The sequence below is a fragment of the Alexandromys fortis genome, unplaced genomic scaffold, assembly GCF_014885135.2.
Source record: "Alexandromys fortis isolate MF-2015 unplaced genomic scaffold, M_Fortis_MF-2015_v1.1 scaffold_31, whole genome shotgun sequence".
NCBI lineage: Eukaryota > Metazoa > Chordata > Mammalia > Rodentia > Cricetidae > Alexandromys > Alexandromys fortis.
In genome coordinates this window covers 7277654-7296111 of record NW_026067974.1, presented here as the reverse complement: position 1 = coordinate 7296111, position 18458 = coordinate 7277654, and the positions used below count along the sequence as shown (strand labels likewise).

The window sequence follows — 18458 nt, the reverse complement described above, 5'->3', positions numbered from 1 at the left end:
TTCTCCTCTTCCGCCTCTTCCATCCCCTGTCTTCCCTTTCCTTCTTTGAAGCTGAGAGGGTCTCACATAGTCTAAGCTGATCTCGAGTTTACTGTGTAGCGGAGAATGACCTTGAATTTCTGGTCTCCAGGCCTCTACCTTTCAAGGGTTGGGATTACTGGCACGCACCACCAGGTCTGGTTTGCGAAGGGCTGGGGATTGAAGCCAGGATGTGGTGCACGCTAGGTGATCAGTTTACCAACTGAACTATGTCCCTGGCCCTCCGTCTTCTCTTACCGCGACAAATGTCATTGATCGGGAGAAGATGAAGATTCGCTGCACCCTGTCAGTGGATTTGCATTCCAGTCTATTGCAAACAGTTCCATCCTAACCCCTCGTGCTCCTCCCTTCCTTACTGACTTAGACTGGTTACTTCCTGTATGTGTGTTCGCTGCAATGACTGGACAGGTGTTGGGATTTTGGACCCTTAACATCAGAGGATCTGAGATGGAACAGTTAACTCTATTTGAGGAAGACAAACCGGTTAACCCTTGAACTAAGTCCAAGTGCTTGGTTATGTGTTTACTTGTATCACCCTCCCGCAATGGGAATCATAGGGGAAGGGTTCCAGGCAGCCTTCTGCTCCACAGTCTCTCTGGCACACAGCACGTTGCCACGGTCTGTCTCAGCGCATACCAATGCAATGTGTTGAATGAACAGAGTGGCTAAAAGTACCAAATGGAAAAGGGGATTCCAAGCGTAGGGAACTCTGGGCACAAAGGCACGACAGTAAATACCATACAAGGGAAGCTGCAACTGGTTCCCGGTGAATGGGAGCGCTGGGAGTGTGAGGTGAGTGGGATGGAGCAGGCTGGAAGTAGCAGGAGTTGACGGAGGGAAAATAGACACCAGTGGGCTCCCGAAGGGCTTTTTATGCTGCCTTGAGAAGGTAACCGGGGAACCTTGGAAGTGATTTCGGAGCGAAGTGACAGGATCAGGTTCTTGATTCACAGAAATAGCTCTGGCAGGGTGTTAGGGTGAGAAGTGAGCTCCAGGGGGAGGACAGAAGCAGCAAATAGAACCTTCAGTTCTGTGTCCCCCACCTTTCTCTTCCTGAAGCCCCCAGCAACCCGTCTGGAGAATCTATTCTAGGAGAGTGGTGCCCCCTGCTGATAATGTCTGGTACTGCACTTCCCTGGGCCACCAGGGAAATAAAAAATTTGGCTCTGAAAGAAAAGTACCTGGAAGCCTTGAGCACTGAACTGCGACTTGAATGAAAATGAGAGTGCCTCCTTAGGAAGAGAGGGGCCCATGAGGACATTTTGGATAATGACTAATGCCAGATAAAATATAGAATGCTGGCTAAATTTGAATACAGAGACATATACCAAAAATGTGTTGTTTATCTGAAACCCAAAGTGAGATAAGCCGCTTGTATTTTTGTTCATTAAACCTGGCAGCCCCGGAGAGTATCTGGAGGGTCCAGGAGGAAACTGGAAATTCAAATGGATGGACTGCTGTGGTTGGCATACAGTGCCCTCCACCCCTTCGCCTCATCCATAAAGCCACTGAAAGCAAGTACCTTATTTTGCAGGATGCCAAGTTGCACCGTTCTGTTTTGGAAATCACTATGTGTGTGTGCGTGTGTGTGTGCATGTGTGTGTGAGATAGAGAGAGACAAGGTCTCCCTACATAGCCCAGGCTGGCCTCAAATTCACAGAAATCTGCCTCTCGAGTGCTGGGATTAAAGGTGTGTGCCACCATGCCTATCTGGGAAGTCGCTTTGACTTAAAGAAGCCCCCATGATTATGATGGATCTTGTGTATGGAGCCCTCAGTAAATCTGAAGGGAGTATGAACCCCTTCCCACATAAACATGAGCCCTACTTGGTATATCACACGCACGCACACACACACACACACACACACACACACACACACTTCATGGAACGTCCAGCCTTTGTGTATAGAGTACTTGCAGGCCTGTGGTCTGAATATGGCGATTCTAGGATTCCAGGTAGGAGGAAAAGCATCTAGTCAGATCTAAGATGAAACATGGCGTCTTTGCTAGCTGTGAACATCTAGATACCACAACCAAGACTGAGAATGGGGAGGAGCACAGGCCCCTTGTCTTGGCATTGACTTGAAACATTTCCTTCTATTACCTTCCCCAGAAATCACAGGGAGTTCACCCATTTGAACAAAAAAAGGTGAACTTCAGGAGAAGGCAGAAACAGCAAGCTGCACTTGAGGGCTTGCGTCCCTGTGGGCAGGAGCCGCTGACTGAATAGTTCTTGGTTTCTTAGCCCTGTGGGTCTCCTGGCTCCTTGCGCATTGACTGAATCACTCAAGGTTTTAAGTTCCTCTGGGTCCTCTTCCCGCCCTCCCTCCCAATGGCAGACAGGACTCACTGGCTCCAAGTCTGTGGAGCGTACAGTGGCTACTCTCCAGTATGTTCTGGAGGATATTGGGAGCTGGCTGATTAAACCAGCCTGAACATACTTAAGGGAGCTTTCAGGAAGAACCATTGGAGACTCCTTGCAGCCCCTCTTGAAAAGCCCCTGGGACCTCCGCAGCCTACCCTCCACCTGGCCTCACAGAGAGGACAAAGGCCAGGAAAGGTTGTCTGTGGCAGTGGCCAGGGGAGGTCATTTGGGGCTCGCAGATTGCTCTGAATTATGGATACTCTCATTCCAAAACTTGTGCCTTTTTCAGCGTACTTGGTTGGCATTGCCTCTCTGCTGGGTCACGCTGTGGAACACGGCCTCCAAATCGCAAGGGGTTTTACCTTTTCAGGGCTGTGAATTGAACCCGGGGCTTCCCTCACGCTAGGGAAGTGTTCTGTCACTGAGCTACACCCCCAGCCTTTGCTAATTTTTGTTTTGAGATGGGGCCTTGCTAGATTGTCTAGGCTGGCTTTGAACTTGCCATCCTCTTACCTCTGGCCCTCGGCAGCTAAGATTACCAGAAGTGAGTCATAGTTCTAGCTCAACCTGAAAATTCTACCACATAAACACTCCTAGTGAGATACCCTTGCTGTCTAAACAAAGAATATATTTATGTAGTACTAGGGATTGAACCTAGGGTGTCACAAATGACAGCCTCTGAGCTATATCCCGTCCCGGCTTATCTTTTTTTTTTTTTTTTTTTTGTCTTTTGACTCTCGATCTCATGTAGCCAAGGTTGCCCTCGAAGCTGCTATTTAATTAAAAGGGCCTTGAATTTCTGAACCTCCCACCTTCATCTCCTGCAGAGTGCTGGGGATGCAGGCATGTTCTACCATGTCTGCTCTTAGCATTGTGCTGGCATGGACTTCATGCACACTCAGGCAAGGACCCCACCATGTGAACTGTATCTCCAGCTCCACTCATTAGTTATTCAATTTGGTTTTGGGTTGTTTTGTTCGTTTCTTTTTCTTTTCTTTTTTTTTTTTCTTTTTAGAAAGGAAGAGTCTCATATAACCCAGACTGATCCTGGACTTTGTACGGAGTCAAGGATTAGCCTGAATTCCTGAACCTCCTGTCTCCACCTCCCAAATGCTGGGATTACAGGCATGGTAACCACGCCCAGCACTCCCCGCCCCCACTCTTTGAGTCAGGCTCTCATTAACTTGCCCAGGTTGACCTTTAATTTGTTACCTACCTTGGCCTCACAAGTAGCTGAAATTAGAGGAAATGCCACCGGGCCTGTCTACAGAGAATAACATTTTGTCCAACATCTCCTGCAAGTGAAAATGGAATTTATCATCTAGATAGTGGGATGATTATATTCTCTTTGGAAGAAAATGGATAGCCTTTCCTGACAGCTTTTAGTTAGAGCGCTCTTTTCTGACCTGAAACGGTGCTGGGCGTGGCACTCCACGCCTGGTAATCCTAGCACTTGAGATGAAAAGCCCGGACTTAGTGTGTGTTTCTTAATTATATGTATGTGTCTGTGCTGTGGTGCTTGCACAGGAGTGCAAATGCCCTCGGGCAAAAGGTATTGGATCCTTGGCAGCTGGAGTCATGGGTGGTGAGTCACCAACATGGGTATTGGAAACCCTGGTCCAGTCATCTGCAAGAGCAGCAAGAGAGCATAACCCCTAAGCCATCTCTCCACCTAGACAGGAATTGAAGTTTAGTACCAACTACATATTGAGGTCTAAGCCACCCTGGGATAGAAAACATAAAACAAAGCAAAACAGAGTAAACCATAACGGTAATAGAGTCTATGTTTCCATTTCTATTTTTAAAATTATTTACTGTCAGTCCCCAAGTTCTTTGGAAGTTCTACTAGGAATTTCCAGAAAATCCAATCCACTAGCTCAGCTTACTGCAGACTAAAGAAGTCCCTGACCCAATATAGAAAAACAAATCAGGCTCCCTGCCCCCGCCCTGCCCCGCCCCGCCCAAGTGTGTTCAATCATCAGCTGATGCACCTTGGTGAATTTTAGGCTTCCTCCTTCAAGTGTGGGAGGCTGCTTCTGGCCCAAGCTCTCCCCAGGAGTGCCTTAAGGATAAAATGGCACAGCATAAAGAGCCCTGGGAAAGCAGGAGCGTTATAAACATGTGAGCTCACTGTTCCTGAAGACAGCTGGTCTGTTTTCAATGGGAAGGGCTGAATGATCCCACAGAGACCGAGGGCAATCTCTGCCAGGGCATCTCGGGGAAATGACCAGTTCTGCTTGTAAAACATACCAACTGTTCCCTGACAAGTAGAACCAGCTATTGGAGGCAATGGGCCTCCTGAGGGGCTTCACTTGTCTTCCTTGGAGGGCCCAGGTCCAGAAGACAGCCATAACTGGAGGACATCCCAAAGACCTACAGCTGGTCACCTAACCTTCTTGGCTCTTAGGTTCTCCTATCTCCAAAAAGCACAGATATGAGTTTGGTGCTCCTTGCAAGTGTGTTATGGGGAGCAAGGATACAGACTCTGTTCCTTATGCATGATCTACAGTAACACTTAGTACCTGCCTTTCCACATCCCTTAAAAAGCAGCATCATTTTTATTTCTATGTTTAATTCCAGAATACTTTCCTTAAGATTGTACCCCAAATAGCAACTGGGCTACTCTTCCTTGCTGTAGGCCAAAATGGCAAATCAGTTTATCAGGAGCCTGAGCACAAAGACCCAAACCAAGAAAGCCGACCTTATGTTTTGACCAAAATAGAGCTAAACACAGCATAGCCCGCAGAAAAAAAAACACAGGGCTTAAGGAAGTCTGCAGGCTGGGTTCCTCCCTTCTGCACATAGCTGAGAATTAACTGCAGAGGAGACCTTTGATCTTTCGAAACCCGAGGCATCAGGTTCTCCAGGGTTAGCAGATCAACATCGCCTGTTTGAACTTGCCTGGCATTTCAGAATAGGGCCTGTTAGAGACCGACATAGGGCTGACTTAGTCAACTCTGGCCTTCTATTTCCGTGCTCCGACAGGTAGCATGCCAGCCGGAACAAGCTGGCGGCTTAGTTCCTGAGCAGAACATTGCCTCAGCTGAAAACCATAGTCCCGCCACGTGTTCCCACGGAAACTAACTGGAGACAGCAGACCAGGGGAGAGGGCAAGGCAGCTGAAAACCACCTTTCCTGCTTAGCAGGGGAGCCAACGCTCCAACCTCTCCTGCTTTCAGCTTCCGACACACTTGAGTCAAGCCCCACCTTGCCCAGACACCTTCCTGTATATCACTTGCATTTCTGAGATGTTGTGGTTTGTCTTCCAACCTCCCTATTAGATTATGATCAAGAGGCAAGCACCAGTCTTAGCTACCACTGAAACTCCTGCATGCTCACTGGTAGGACCGGAAGTATCGGATGAGCAGATAAGAATACCCAGGAACTGAACTCCCAGGCACCCAGCTGGCAGGACGAGCTGATCCTATGAGCCTCTCATCTCAAGCTGCTGAAACCAGTCTTGTCTTGGTGACCAGTGCTGGATACTTTCAAGATAGATAAATGGCAGGGAAGACTGATGCTTCTTGTTAGAACAGTAGATACAGATGACTGCCACCTGTGGGACCCTAGCCCTGCTGACAGGCCCTCATCCCCAGCCAACCACAGGAGAACACCCAAGAACTTTGAGTGCAGCAGAGGAAACAACCTTCATGGTGCTGAGAAAAACAGGGAGACAGGCAGTAAACGCTACCAAATAGATTTAAAATTCCCCGCAAGAGGAAGGAGTTCAGGAAGAGTCGGCGCATCACGACACCCAGTCCCTAGGGAGCATGAGGAGTGGGACCAGGGCAGGGCTTAAAAGGCTGGGCAGAGGGTGGCAAGGCAGCACTCAGGAAAGAGGCCAGGCTCCCATCTGGAGAGCCAAGGGGCGGGGGCTGGAACAGATGGAAGGAAAGTTGCAGCTGGTGGCAATGCACTTTCATGTGTAAAGTTTGGTCCTTGGAGGATTGCAATCCAGCTCTGAAGGCAGCAGTGGGCAGGTGGCTCTGCTCCACGCTCCTCCTTCTCCCCCCCATTACCACCCAGAGCACTTGACAGCTGCTCTGAACCAGGACTCAGCCACCCTGCCTTCCGCCAACATCCCTTTCAACAGGCAGAAGCTGGCATGGTGACACCTTGGCACGCCAGAATGGCAGAGGACTGAGATGCTTCAGCTGAAGGGGGCAGGGGAGCAGGAGGGATGAATCCAGGCTCCCCAGAGGGGGCCAGGTGGACTGAGCACAGAAGGAAGGAGGGAGGGGGTCAGGAAAAGCATGTTCAGGGACCTTGGAAACACGTTCATGATTCATGCACAGGTTCTCGGTGAAGTCTGATTGAGGGGTGCAGCAGGAACAAGAGAAAAGCCAGTGGATTCTGAGGTCCTGGCCCGTCTCAACCTCTAGGTGTTCCTTGAGAACACACCTTTCGTTTTTGGCGACTCGACTCGTTTGCTGCGTGCTTTGAAGTGATTTTACATCCTCTGGCTCAAACAGCCGGCCACCTGTCTCAGCATATTTAGAGCTCGCCCGTGGGAACAGAGGCTGCTGGCACAACCCTGCCAACTCCCAGAGCTCCCCTTGCTCATACACACTTCTGTGCACTTCACGGGGGAGCCTTAGCACCCAGCCTTGCCAAACCCAGCCCAGAGAGCAGCAGTAGGGTCTCCAGCTTGCCTTTGTTCTCTTTATTTGTGCTAGACTATACAAAACCAGAAATTAGCAACCTGTCTTGTTAAACCCCAAGTGCTTTGTTTAGAAGATTCGATCTTGCTTCCTTTGATTTTATTTTATTTTTTTAATAAAAAGATTGGAACCCAGTCCCTTATTGTGACTGAGTCTATTTTCCCAAGATGTCACCGTTGGAGATAATAATTTAAGTGTTTCTGGAGTGGAGGAAGCCTCTCGCTTCCTAGTGGGAGGTCTTCTTTGTTCCTTTCCCAAACTTGGCATCAAGACCGAGACCTATAGAAAGGAGAGAAGCTGCTTAAACTTCATAGGAGGACATGAAGCCTGCAAGCCTAGCTTCCCAAAGGTGAGCTTTAGACACAACAAACTTTTTTTGGAGACAGGGTCTCACTATGTAGCTCTGGCTGTCCTATAACTCACTATGTAGACCAAGCTGGCCTCAAACTCACAGAGGTCTCTCTGCCTCTGCCTCTGAGTGCTAGGATTAAAGGTGTGCACCACTTTGCCTAGCTTTAGGTACTTTAGGTACTTTGGAAGACTAATTTTATGTAGCTTCTTCAAAGACAACAGAATGATAACAAATGAAAAGAAAAACTACCAAGACACTGGCAACACACACATACCAATACCAAAACAAAAATCAAAACTTCCCAGTTATTTCTTTCAACACTCATATAATGTCATAGGTTGGCAGGGAAGTAAATATCAGACTCTGTCCCACTCAGGATCTTGAAAGTTCATGTCACTAAAGGACACCACTAAGATGGAAAGCAGAGGAGGAAGGCAGCATTAGAAACAATGCTTCCTTTTCTCCTTTACGAAAATTTTCTTTAAAGTAACAAGATAAGCCAGGCAGTGGTGGCGCATGCTTTTAATCCTAGCACTCGGGAAGCAGAAGCAGGCAGATGTCTGTGAGTTCGAGGCCAGCCTGGTCTACGCAGCTACTTCCAGGACAGGCTCCAAAGCTACACAGAGAAACCCTGTCTCGAAAAATAAATAAATAAATAAGAAAGTCTACCATTTTCCCTCTGTGGCCCTCTTAGAGCCACTTGCTGTGGGTAGAACTCACCCAGGAATACCAGCACAGTGCCCACCCACTGCATGGAGCTGATGGGGTTGGCAAAGAAGATCACAGAAGCCAAGATGGTGAAGAACTTCCGTGTTGTGGTGATGATGGAGCATGTCAGAGGACCAAAGTACACAACCGTCATGAAGATAAAGCTCTGGAAAAAGAAAGGCGTGTGAGACTCTGAGCAGTGCCATGAGAGACACAAGAGGCACCAGGGCTGGCTGCACCACCCTCTTCTCCTAGCTAGTCTTCCGGGCTGGCCCAGGAGAGAAGTTAAAGTTTGCCTTCTCCAAAGAACTCACCTGACCCAGGGCACTGGTCAGGCCAAAGAGCAGGATGTTATAGATGATGGTCGGGTACCTCTCAGCAAAGCTTAAGAACTCCCAGAGCTCTCCAGTGAACAAGATCCCTAAAAAAATTCAAGAGGTAAACAGCGTCATCTTATGCTTTCCCATACACCTGCATGCAGCCTGCTTAAATACCATGAGGGAGGCTGAGCGAGGAACCATATGTAGAGTTTATTCTGGCCTGGTTTGCATATATCTCAAATTTTTACCTAGTTACAGACATTAACTTGATTTTCCAAGAAAGGCTTACTTCTCCTAAAGTGATTGATGTTAGGTATGTTTGGCTTGTGCCTGTAATCTCAGAACTCAGGAAACTGAGGCAGGAGGATTGTGAGTTTTAGACTAGCCTGAACTACAGAGTGAGAAATGTCTCAGAAAACAAAACCAAAGTAAAAACCAAAACCAGCAATTTAAAGGCAGAGATCCTTAGCTGCTGCAGACAGTGACCTCTAGGTCTCCAGCTCAAGGACACCCTGGAACAGGTCCCCTCCAGCTACCAATAGTCTTCTCCATTAACCCCATCGTGCTGCATGAGAAATACCTTCTTCACGTGCTCAGATTTGAGAGGTTAGGAACCACTGATTCCAAATCAAAGGATCCATACATGAACTCCATTCAGGGTACTACTAAGTTGGCAAGCACCATACTGTATGTCTTACTCATTTTATGAGAAAGAATGTTCCTAGATGGAGTGTTCCACCACTTAGCTTCTCATGACATCTAGCACATGTCTGCCCCTGTAGTGTCAGACTCAGGAAGCAGAGGGACATGGCCAGCACAGGTCTTTCCAGGAAGGTCTCTCAAGGGTTGGACAGAAGGGCATTTTGGAACCAAGTCAGGCCCTTGGCCTGCACAAAGTTAGCAACTGGCAGCAGAACCAGGGATAAAGGGATGAGAGCAGTCTGCCCTCTGGTGATCTGTGCAGAGAACAGCAGAATGGTTCCTTACCAGCACCGAGCAGCAATGTGGACCAAAGGTTGATGTTCAACATCATGTGGTTGGAACCTGTTTGGTAATGAGCCCGCATGTGGTCCTGGGAAACACCTGTCAGTCCATCCAGGGTCAGAGACAAGAGCTAGGGAAGGAAAGGGAGCAGCTGGCAATGAGGTGGCCAGCAGGGCCCCTTCCTAACCCAGGACACAAGACCTTCCCCTAAGGCACTTCGAAAAGGTCCTGCCCTAAGACAGAGTCTCAGAACTAAAGTTGCCTGCGGTCAGGTGTAGGGGGTAGAGAGAGACCACGCGATCTGCCCTCTGGCAGGCACTGGACTGACAAACTCAACTCACTGCATCACGATGGACTGAAATCAGAGTAGAGCAGGAAGACCGCCATTTCTCAGTGACAAAAGCCAACAAAATGGTGCACAGGGACTGGAACAGGCCACAGTGAGCGGGCCTCCTCCTACGGGGTGCCTCTCTGCTCAGTAAGAACTAACTCGAGACTAGGTTCTGAGATCTGCCTGCCTGGCCTGACTGCCACTTACGCATGCGACAATGGGCAAGTGACTCAGTCTCTCCTCAATTTCACTAGTAAAATGGAGATAACACTACCTGTGTTAAGAGGTTATAAAAGTTAATCAATGAAAATGGGAAGCACGTGGGACAGGGCCCAACACTCAACGATAGTGCCTATTGATTTGAGTCTGGCTTCCACGTTGCCTGAAAACCTAGGGAGGCACAAGCCACTCCTTCCTTCTTGGCTCTTGGGTCTCTCTGAGCTCACACCGAAATCTAAGCACAGACCCCAGAGCACACTCTTCTCCAGGAGAGTTTGCTTAAGCTACAGCTAAATATTTCAGCCACTTTACTGTGGTCATAGCAGAGCAAGGGTCTTTGCAGCAAAGACCAGCAACAGGAGTCAAGGGACAACACACCCTCCCTTGGCTTCCTGCCTGCCTCAGCTGGGGCTGTCCTTGCTGGAATCTGCTAGAAAAGGCTGCTTTCCCTAAAGGACTGCATACCAGAAGCAGCTCTCCAAAGCCGACTGTGTGTTCTTCTACCCCAACCATCTTCTTAGGCTTGTACATGAAGAGAGCCACACCGGCCACAATTAGCAACACACACAGGTACTTGGCCAAGGGGTACTTCTTCTTCAGGAGGGTCACCCCAAGGAGCATAACTACAGGGGAAACACAAACAAGAACAGCGACAGTTCAAGCATCCACTGTTGTCAGCGACCCCAATACCCTCCTCCTGAGAGTCATGTCACGAGGAGGGAGAAAGAGGGTGAGAGTTGGGAGGGGTATCAGGCTAGCGGCCAGATAAAGATGATTGAGCAACAGGCTTGAGTATTCAATAAGGTGGAGAAGGGCAGAGGACAAAAGTCCAGGAAGCAAGTGGGCAAGGACCAAGGGAAAGAGGAGGCACTGAAAGGAAGAAACTGCGGCCCAAATGGGACTCAGGGTGGGAGAGGATAGTGTAAGCACAGGGGCACCACAATGGCTGAGGACACAAAGCAGGCAAGGTCAGCTTCTGGCCCCCACACAGTCTGTGTACACCACAGGAAGCAACAGACGGCAGAAAAATCCCTAGGGAGATCTATGCCAGGATGGTAAAACCCAAAGGGACTCAGAGCTCTCGGGGAGAGGGGGAAGACTGAGCACAGAACATGGAGACCGGACTAGCTTCTTTGCTTACCTGGGATTGGCTTACAGGATTTACCGAGGACCTGAAATGAAAGTGAGCAAGTAATTTCTGAGCGCCTGTGATGTGCAGGAATTAGAGTAGGTGCTACATTAAGGGGTATTAGCACTGGACCTCTATCAGAGAACTTGGCCTCAAAAAGCAGCCCTATCATGGCCAAACCTATACCATACCCCAATTCTATGGTCCTACATTCTACACTCTTAGGCTGTTTTTTTTTTTCTCTCACCCTTTCTGTCTGTCTGTCTGTCTGTCTCTCTCTCTCTCTCTCTCTCTCTCTCTCTCTCTCTCTCTCTTTCTCTTTCTTTTAACATAGTCTCAAGTNGCAGCCCTATCATGGCCAAACCTATACCATACCCCAATTCTATGGTCCTACATTCTACACTCTTAGGCTGTTTTTTTTTTTTCTCTCACCCTTTCTTTCTGTCTCTCTCTCTCTCTCTCTGTCTCTGTCTCTCTCTCTCTCTCTCTCTCTCTCTCTCTCTCTCTCTCTCTCTCTCTCTCTCTTTTAACATAGTCTCAAGTAGCCCAAGATGGCCTTCAACTATAGCTGAAGATGATCCTGAACCTGATTCTGATCCTCCAGCCTCTACCTCCCAAGTGCTGGGACTGTATGCATGTGACACCATGCCTGGCTCATGCAGTGTTGGGGATGTAACCCAGGTCTTCATGCAGGCTAAGCAAGCTCTACCAACTGAGCTACATCCTTAGGCCTGTAGGATTGTTTCTTTCTTATTTAAATCAAAGACTCGAGGAAAGGCCCCTTAGTCTTATCCACACAATTTTGAGCCGCCTCTCATCTCACCCTGAGATTTCACCTGAGTTGGATAGTTGACAAACTGTAGTGCTGAGTTGCTGGAAACCATGGCACCCACATAGGAGACAGAGCAGGCAGCATAGAGCCAGGTCCGAGTACGATCCACCCTGGCAGTGTCAAAAAACTGGATCACTGGGAGAAGACAAAAATAAAACAAAAACAAACAAAACATACAAGAGAAACCCGGTGGGGCAAGGATGGACCATTAAGCAAAAGTTGAGGCCATATGAAAGGAACTTGTCTGTCAAGCAAGACAGCTATTTCTATCTTCTTAAGCTGGGAAATCTCTGAAAATTATTCATCTCTCCAGTTTCCCTTAAGCTTAACAAGACCATATGCACAGTGGAGACAGGGATTCACTGAATCCCTAGAAAGGATAGCTTAACTCTGCCAATAGGTTTCAAGGAACAAAGACATGTTTGAAGCTGTCATACAAAGCAAAGTCAAAGGGATAAAGGGTAAAATGTTCTAAGTATTTTCAGTGGGGATTTAGAACACAGATGACCCAGTCATTTCTGACTTAAAAGTTGGTATAATTTAGAGACATAACTTTTTTTTTGAGATCTAATATTTTAATCTCATTTCACAGTCATTAGTTTTACAGACTGCAGGGAGGCTGTTTAAACACTCCAAGAATATGGAGGTAGGGAAAACTTAGATTTTAAAGATGAATCCACGTCTAATACCCAGAATGTGGGGAAAAGGAGGGTGCACCGAACAAATTACTATGAGGTACTCACAGATCTTGGCAAACATAGCATTGATCACACACTGGATGAAAACCAAAGTTAAGGCGAAGGTGAACGTCTCCTGTTTGGGTCCTTCCCCATACTTTCCTCTTGTTCTAAGATGAAATGCAAGAAAAAGAGACAGGCGAAATCAGTATGTGTCACTCGGTGTCATCAAGTATTCTCAGAGCCACTGATGGTTTTGGAAATGTCATGCTTTTGTGGATGCAGCGAGAGTTGGTAAGAATCGTTGAGTTTATTTACCCAAAGGGACCGATTTGATTTAAGCCTAGAAACTAGATAGGCCAACCTACTGATATCATAAGCTAAGGAAAGGATATCCGTAAAGAATTACAGGTAGGGGCAACAAGGAAAGTCAGATAGCGGGATAAAAGTATCCCCAGTAGGAAAGCGAGACCGAGAGCAAAAAGATTAGCGGTCTGCAAGCACCTGAGCGTTCAATAAAAGACCTGGGTCTCAGGTCACGAACACTCTTGTAATCAATAAAGTCAAAAAACATCTAAAGGAAGAAGAAGAATCACATCCCAAAACTCCAGAGGCCGTCCCTTTAATTTTAGAATTACAAGGATGCTCAGCCGCCAATGCATAATAGCAGAGTGCAAAAAGAGGTCAGAGGGCCGAGCCGGAAAAGAGGAAAACCTATACCAGACACAGGAAGCCTGAGGGCAGGGCCGTAAAGTGGACGGTGGGTACTGGACGCCGGCCCTGGCTGGAGGCTATTAGCAGTCCTGCCCCCCAAGGGTGCACTCACATCTTCTCCTGTAGGATCCCATAGTAGAAATAGCAGACAAAGACACCCAGGAAGCAGAGCGGCAGGCGCAGCCGGTCAGGCACCAGGGATCTGCTCGCGGCCATGAGACGCACCGACGAGTCAGCCGGAGACCCGCTCAGAGCAGGTGACGGTAGCGGCGGCGAAGGCGAAAGCTCCAGGCGGACATCGCCGGCCGGCGGCAGGGGCCTCATAGGAGCTGCGTGCGACCGCTGCCTCGTAGGACTCAGGAGCCACCTCCAGAACTGCCAGCTCACAGCTGCCGAGAGGAAAATACCTACCGCTCCGGCAGCAACATTCTAGGAAAGAAGGCAGGTCTTGAAACCTTGACTCCATTCCTGGTGGCCGAGAAAGCCCGCCATATCGAGGTTAATACCTCATCCCCTAGATTTTCCGATCAGGCAACGCCGAGGACACCTACAACCTGCAGCTTGGCGGGGAGGCCTAGGCGATAACCCGGCGTATAGTGATGACGTATAAGTATGTGGACGTTATCAATTGGCTATGCGGAGTGAAAATAGACGGATGGGCGGAGAAAGAGGCGGTGAGGCCAGGAAAGTGAATCAAAAGCCTTGTTTTGCGGTCAGCTGTCAGGCCTCAGCTGGGTCCTAATGCCAAGATCTCTTTATAGAGCCGTAGCGCCCTCTAGCCGCTGCCCAGCGTCAGCGACTCCAACCCGGTCTGCGGGGCATTCAAGGCCTGGCCGAGGGATGTGGGTCTTCTGACACTTCACCAGGCTTCCAAGGCAGGAGGCCCGTGGGGCAGGCTCCGTGATCAATCAGGGCTCATGTCACTTAAAGGCAGCACAGCAGTGTTACTTAAATTCAGAGCCAGTTTTCTCACTCTGTAAACTAGGGGTAATTAGTAATAACCACCCTGTCACCCTTTGAATGCTCTGAGGATTAAATGAGCTACGGTTTACCAAAGTGTTTTTTAAACTGTAAAGTACTCTATGCAAGTTTGAGGTATTATTAGTCTTCACAAATTCTCAAATCCAATCGTATTTCCTCACCTCTTGGAGGTGCAAACTTCAAGTTTATTGAATTTTTTTTTTTTAAAGACAAGATCTCGTGTAGTTCAGGCTGTCCTCGAACTTGCTATGTAGGAGAATGACCTCAAACTCACAATCCTTTCTTCTCCATCACCCAAGTACTGAAGTGAATTTTTTTCAAGGACTTCCAGCTCTCCAATGAAGCAACTCCTCAGATACACACCCCTTCCCATTATTGGGATAGTCCTTGGACTCCTCCCCAATCCAATTCTGCTCAACCAGAATTGCCAAAGCAAGACTAACCACAGAGACCCAAACCCCCCACCTATTACCGGTCCAATTCACAGGCAGCCATGAACCTCCGGTCTGCTTTTCTCTTTTAGCAGCCTGGCTCCTTTGGCGCAGCTTCAGGCAAAGGAAGGAAAGGCCAGGCAGCACCACACCCATCACTGGGGACCTGACTCACTAAGGCTTTGGGGAGAAGCCAGACATCTTTCAGGGCTAGAAGGACTAAGAGAAGATAGGGTCTGTCCCTTGCCTAGTGTCTCCATTTGGGAAGAGGAATTCCCACACATTTACTCTTGCCTTTTGGCTCACTGCCGAATCAGCAGACACTTCTAGGGAACCAAACTGTAACTGGGTGAGTCTTGGGTTCCATTTCTGTCTCTTTAATTTACCACCTGGGACCTCAAACAATTCACTTGACCTGGGTTGAGTTCCCCGGAAGAAATCATGGCAATATAACCAGCAGGAGAGCTCTAGAAAGCACAAGCTGTGGAGAGAAGTGATCAGGGTTCCAATTTGTATTCCCCAACTTGGTATGGTCTTTTTGTAAAAAGTTATTCAACCTTTTTTACCTCCCTTCACTCACAGAGTGGCGCTTCTATTTATTTCTCTCATCTAACAGTGTCATACTTCCAATGACATTTCAGTTAAAGCTCCTAACTTGGTAGGTGGTGATTACCAAACCAATGGATAGTAGTTGGGAGAGCCTGGCCTAGGGGTCTGTCCTGAGGTCTTCTGAGATAGATATAACTGCACCCATTAGGGTAAACTTTCCACCCAATACAATGTGGATGCCCTTTGCTGATACAGAATGCTGGCATGGCAATCCCTGCTTTCCTCAAGTGTCTGGGGCTCTTACAGTGCAGCCCTTAGAGGCTATGGAAGGACAAGCACGGTTTCTGTGTCCCATCCAAGGCTGCACACTATGCCTTGGGTACTCACGGAGACATATCATGGAAGCTAAAACCTTAACGCTGTCTTAGCTGCACGCCATTCCCTGGTCTCGTTTTCCTGCCAGAGAACCTGCAATGCCAAGCTATCTCCCTTTAGTTGCCCTTGTGTTCTTGCTTACGTCCACTGGCCTCAGGAGCCTTTTCAGACTCTCGTCAGCCCCCTTCCTTAGTGAAGGAAGGCTTCCCGTATCACTTTCAGGACACACCAAGCTCTTCATTCTAGACAAGACTTCATGTGTCTCCCATGAGTGTGTCTTTGTGAAGACTCTAGCAAAGCCTATCCTTACAGCAAGTAGACCATGATGTGTTAAACAGGGGCTCCTTCTCTTGAAGACCAGTTAGAGTGACATACAGCGCCTTCCGTTCCGGCACACCCCTCCCATTCCAGGCATTCAGAAAACCCAAACTGCTGGAGTACTTATTTATTTGGTCTATTAACATCAAGATCTGCAAAAAACAACTTCTAAATACAAGATAAGAAAACTTGAACATTAACATTCTTCAATTTTGTGTAAGCTCTGCAGTACAGAAAATATACAAACTTCAAATAGCTGCAAAAATAGTGTCTTTGGGAGAAAATAGAGTTTCTACATCGATACAAGAAAAATAGGCATTTTTCTAATCCACCCCAACCCTGGGGCAGGTGGAGGGTATGGAGCCACCATGTGCCACCTGCAGGAATGCCAGCTCTCCCTCTTCCCACTATCCACTTGGGGCTGGGATGCTGCTTAAGACAATCTTTAGTCAGGGTAAAAGTGAGATGAAAATGCCACTTGGGAAATCTCATGGTCCCCCTGCCAACAGCTGAATTGGTCAAGTGTTCTGGCCCTGAGGACCACTTTGGTCAGCTCCTCTAGGAGGGAGGTGTCGGGTCTGATCTCCTCTGTCTCTAGAGGTGGGGCTGTAAGGAGTCTGTGGCATCTCCCTCTCTCACTCACAGACAGCTTGTTCCACAACAAGAGCCTTTCGTCAGTCATCTGAACGCACACCCTGGGCTAGAAGACTCAAGACCTCCTAGCAAGTGAGGGAAGCCGCAGGTACACAAGTGTAAGTTGTGAGCTGCCTAGCTGCTAGTGGAGAAGGTAAGTCTCCTCCCTTTGGAGGGGCTGACGTCCACCAAAGGACGTGGGGCTTTGACACAATAAATGAAAGTGCTCAAAGGCCAAGAGGGAAGGGCTCCTCCATCCCCAGCTTGGGAAGCTAATGAGGAGCTTGCCACCAAGGCACTGGTCTCCATGATAAAAGTGTGTGCAGGGGTCGGGGGCTCAGACTACCAAGGAGCTCTGGAAAAGCACGGACTCTTCTGATGGTGGGGTGCGCTGCCATGGCTCAAATGGCAGTGAGGAGGCCTTGGAAGCTTCTGGATCCTTCCGAGGTGGTGCCCTGGGACTGGCAGGAGGAAGAGGAGAGCCAGGGCTGGAAGGGCAGTTCCGGAAGATGAAGCCCATGCTGGGGAAGAGGGGCTTGATCAAGCTGACAGGGCAGAAGGCTGAGCCAGTTGGGTTGAAATGGACTTTGTTCTTATCAGGACAGGAAGTCAAGAAGGCCAAGTCAGGACCTGGGGACCTGAAGGATGGAGAGAGACACAGACACATAAGTACACAGGAAAACAGTCAGTGAAAGAAGGGGGACTCTGCTTCGGAAGGGCACCCTGGGAGCTGGGTCCCTGTTCAGAGAGGACAGTAACCTCAACAAAATCTGAAAAGCTCTGCCACTTTTCAGGGCCCTCAGGGCTTATTGATGCTGTAGTGGGGTTGAATAATTTCCTGTTGCAGGGACCACGGTAGAGAGGCACTGCCGTGCATGTCACAGGACATTTAACAGCATGCCAGTACCAACCAGACATCAGCAAGATCATGTCCCCTTCCTTTATGACAACTAAAAATGCATCTAGGGCTAGGGGTGAATGTGCAAGGCCTGGGTTCTATTCCCCAATATAGCAATCTATACATATAAGGCATTTCTCAGCAGGAAAACTGGTAAGATGAAGAAAGCCCAGGAGCTCTTAGGGAATGACTGATCAACACCACCTTCCTTAAGGGGCTAATGCAGAGTGGGAAGCTGGATGAGATGACTGTGAGACTGCCTCTAGCTTCACGCTGTGACGTCACGTGGACCAGTCAAAGTCTCACTTCCATCTATGTTCACGATGTGGAATGAGAGAAGCTCGAAGAGCCCAGCCTGTGTAAGCTAAGGAAGCCTCTTCTCTGAGAGGACCACCAGGCAGAGGGGGAACAGCGACAAAGACTGCTGACAGTGGTTCTTTTCCAGAACGCCTACCACCATGGGCTAGCCTCTTCTCCCTCGGCTGAGATACAAATGGTGCCCTCAATGCCCGAAACCCAGACCTAGCCAAATCTTTACTCCCACACCATGACTAAACTTCCTGGCTGCTATCGAAACCACAGCTTCCAGTGTGAATCTGCCCAAACGGATAGAAAGCTGCAGGAGGAAATAGAGCAAGCTTTCCCAGACCAGCAAAGGGGACTGGAGTGGCCTCTGGAACGGTCATACTCAAACCAACACAGATGGTAAAGAAATCAGCGAATGGCTTCGGAACCATCCAATATGATTTGAGAATATTCTAATGCTCTTTCTTGCAAGAACTAGAGATTTCTTTCTGGAAATTCACAACACTAGAACTGCACAGCAACCAGGGGGTAAAAAAGTACTGGCATGTTTGTTTGTTCTCTTTCATTCATTCATACTCTGTTGGCCTATCTCCCTGCCCCCCCAACTCTGATTATGGTCTAGCAAGTCCTTACACT

At 48.5% G+C, this 18458-nt stretch overlaps 2 protein-coding genes across 4 annotated transcripts in view; both read right to left on the bottom strand.

Moving 5' to 3' along the window:
• Window positions 1-7046: 7046 nt before the first annotated feature.
• On the bottom strand, window positions 7047-13832 carry Slc35b1 (solute carrier family 35 member B1). 2 transcript variants are annotated; one of them, XM_050157004.1, is made up of 9 exons: window positions 13444-13832; window positions 12684-12787; window positions 11945-12075; window positions 11121-11151; window positions 10445-10602; window positions 9433-9559; window positions 8440-8546; window positions 8138-8291; window positions 7047-7344 (listed from the first exon to the last, which is right to left on the bottom strand). In XM_050157004.1, the coding sequence occupies exons 1-9, from the start codon at window positions 13653-13655 to the stop codon at window positions 7292-7294; spliced, it is 1077 nt and encodes a 358-aa protein (XP_050012961.1). In that variant the 5' UTR covers window positions 13656-13832; the 3' UTR covers window positions 7047-7291. The 2 variants fall into 2 exon arrangements, with proteins under 2 accessions (XP_050012961.1, XP_050012962.1); XM_050157005.1 differs by having other exon boundaries at window positions 11945-12050; window positions 13444-13476.
• Window positions 13833-16097: 2265 nt separating this feature from the next.
• Fam117a (family with sequence similarity 117 member A) overlaps window positions 16098-18458 on the bottom strand; it is a 45121-nt gene continuing 42760 nt past the window's right edge. For both annotated transcript variants that reach the window (XM_050156595.1, XM_050156596.1), the window contains one exon: window positions 16098-17256. In XM_050156595.1, the coding sequence (XP_050012552.1) occupies window positions 16956-17256 (301 nt within the window). In that variant the 3' untranslated portion in view covers window positions 16098-16955. The remainder of the gene's footprint in view (window positions 17257-18458) is intronic.

Excerpts from the sequence above, each read along its gene's own strand:
- Slc35b1 (XM_050157004.1), bottom strand. The coding sequence starts at position 13,655 with ATGAGGCCCCTGCCGCCGGCCGGCGATGTCCGCCTGGAGCTTTCGCCT. Across the intron at positions 10,603-11,120 it reads ATCCTGTAAGCCAATCCCAG|TTATGCTCCTTGGGGTGACC; the intron begins GTAAGCAAAGAA and ends TTTCCCCTGTAG. Across the intron at positions 8,292-8,439 it reads TGACCAGTGCCCTGGGTCAG|AGCTTTATCTTCATGACGGT; the intron begins GTGAGTTCTTTG and ends TTCTTTTTCCAG.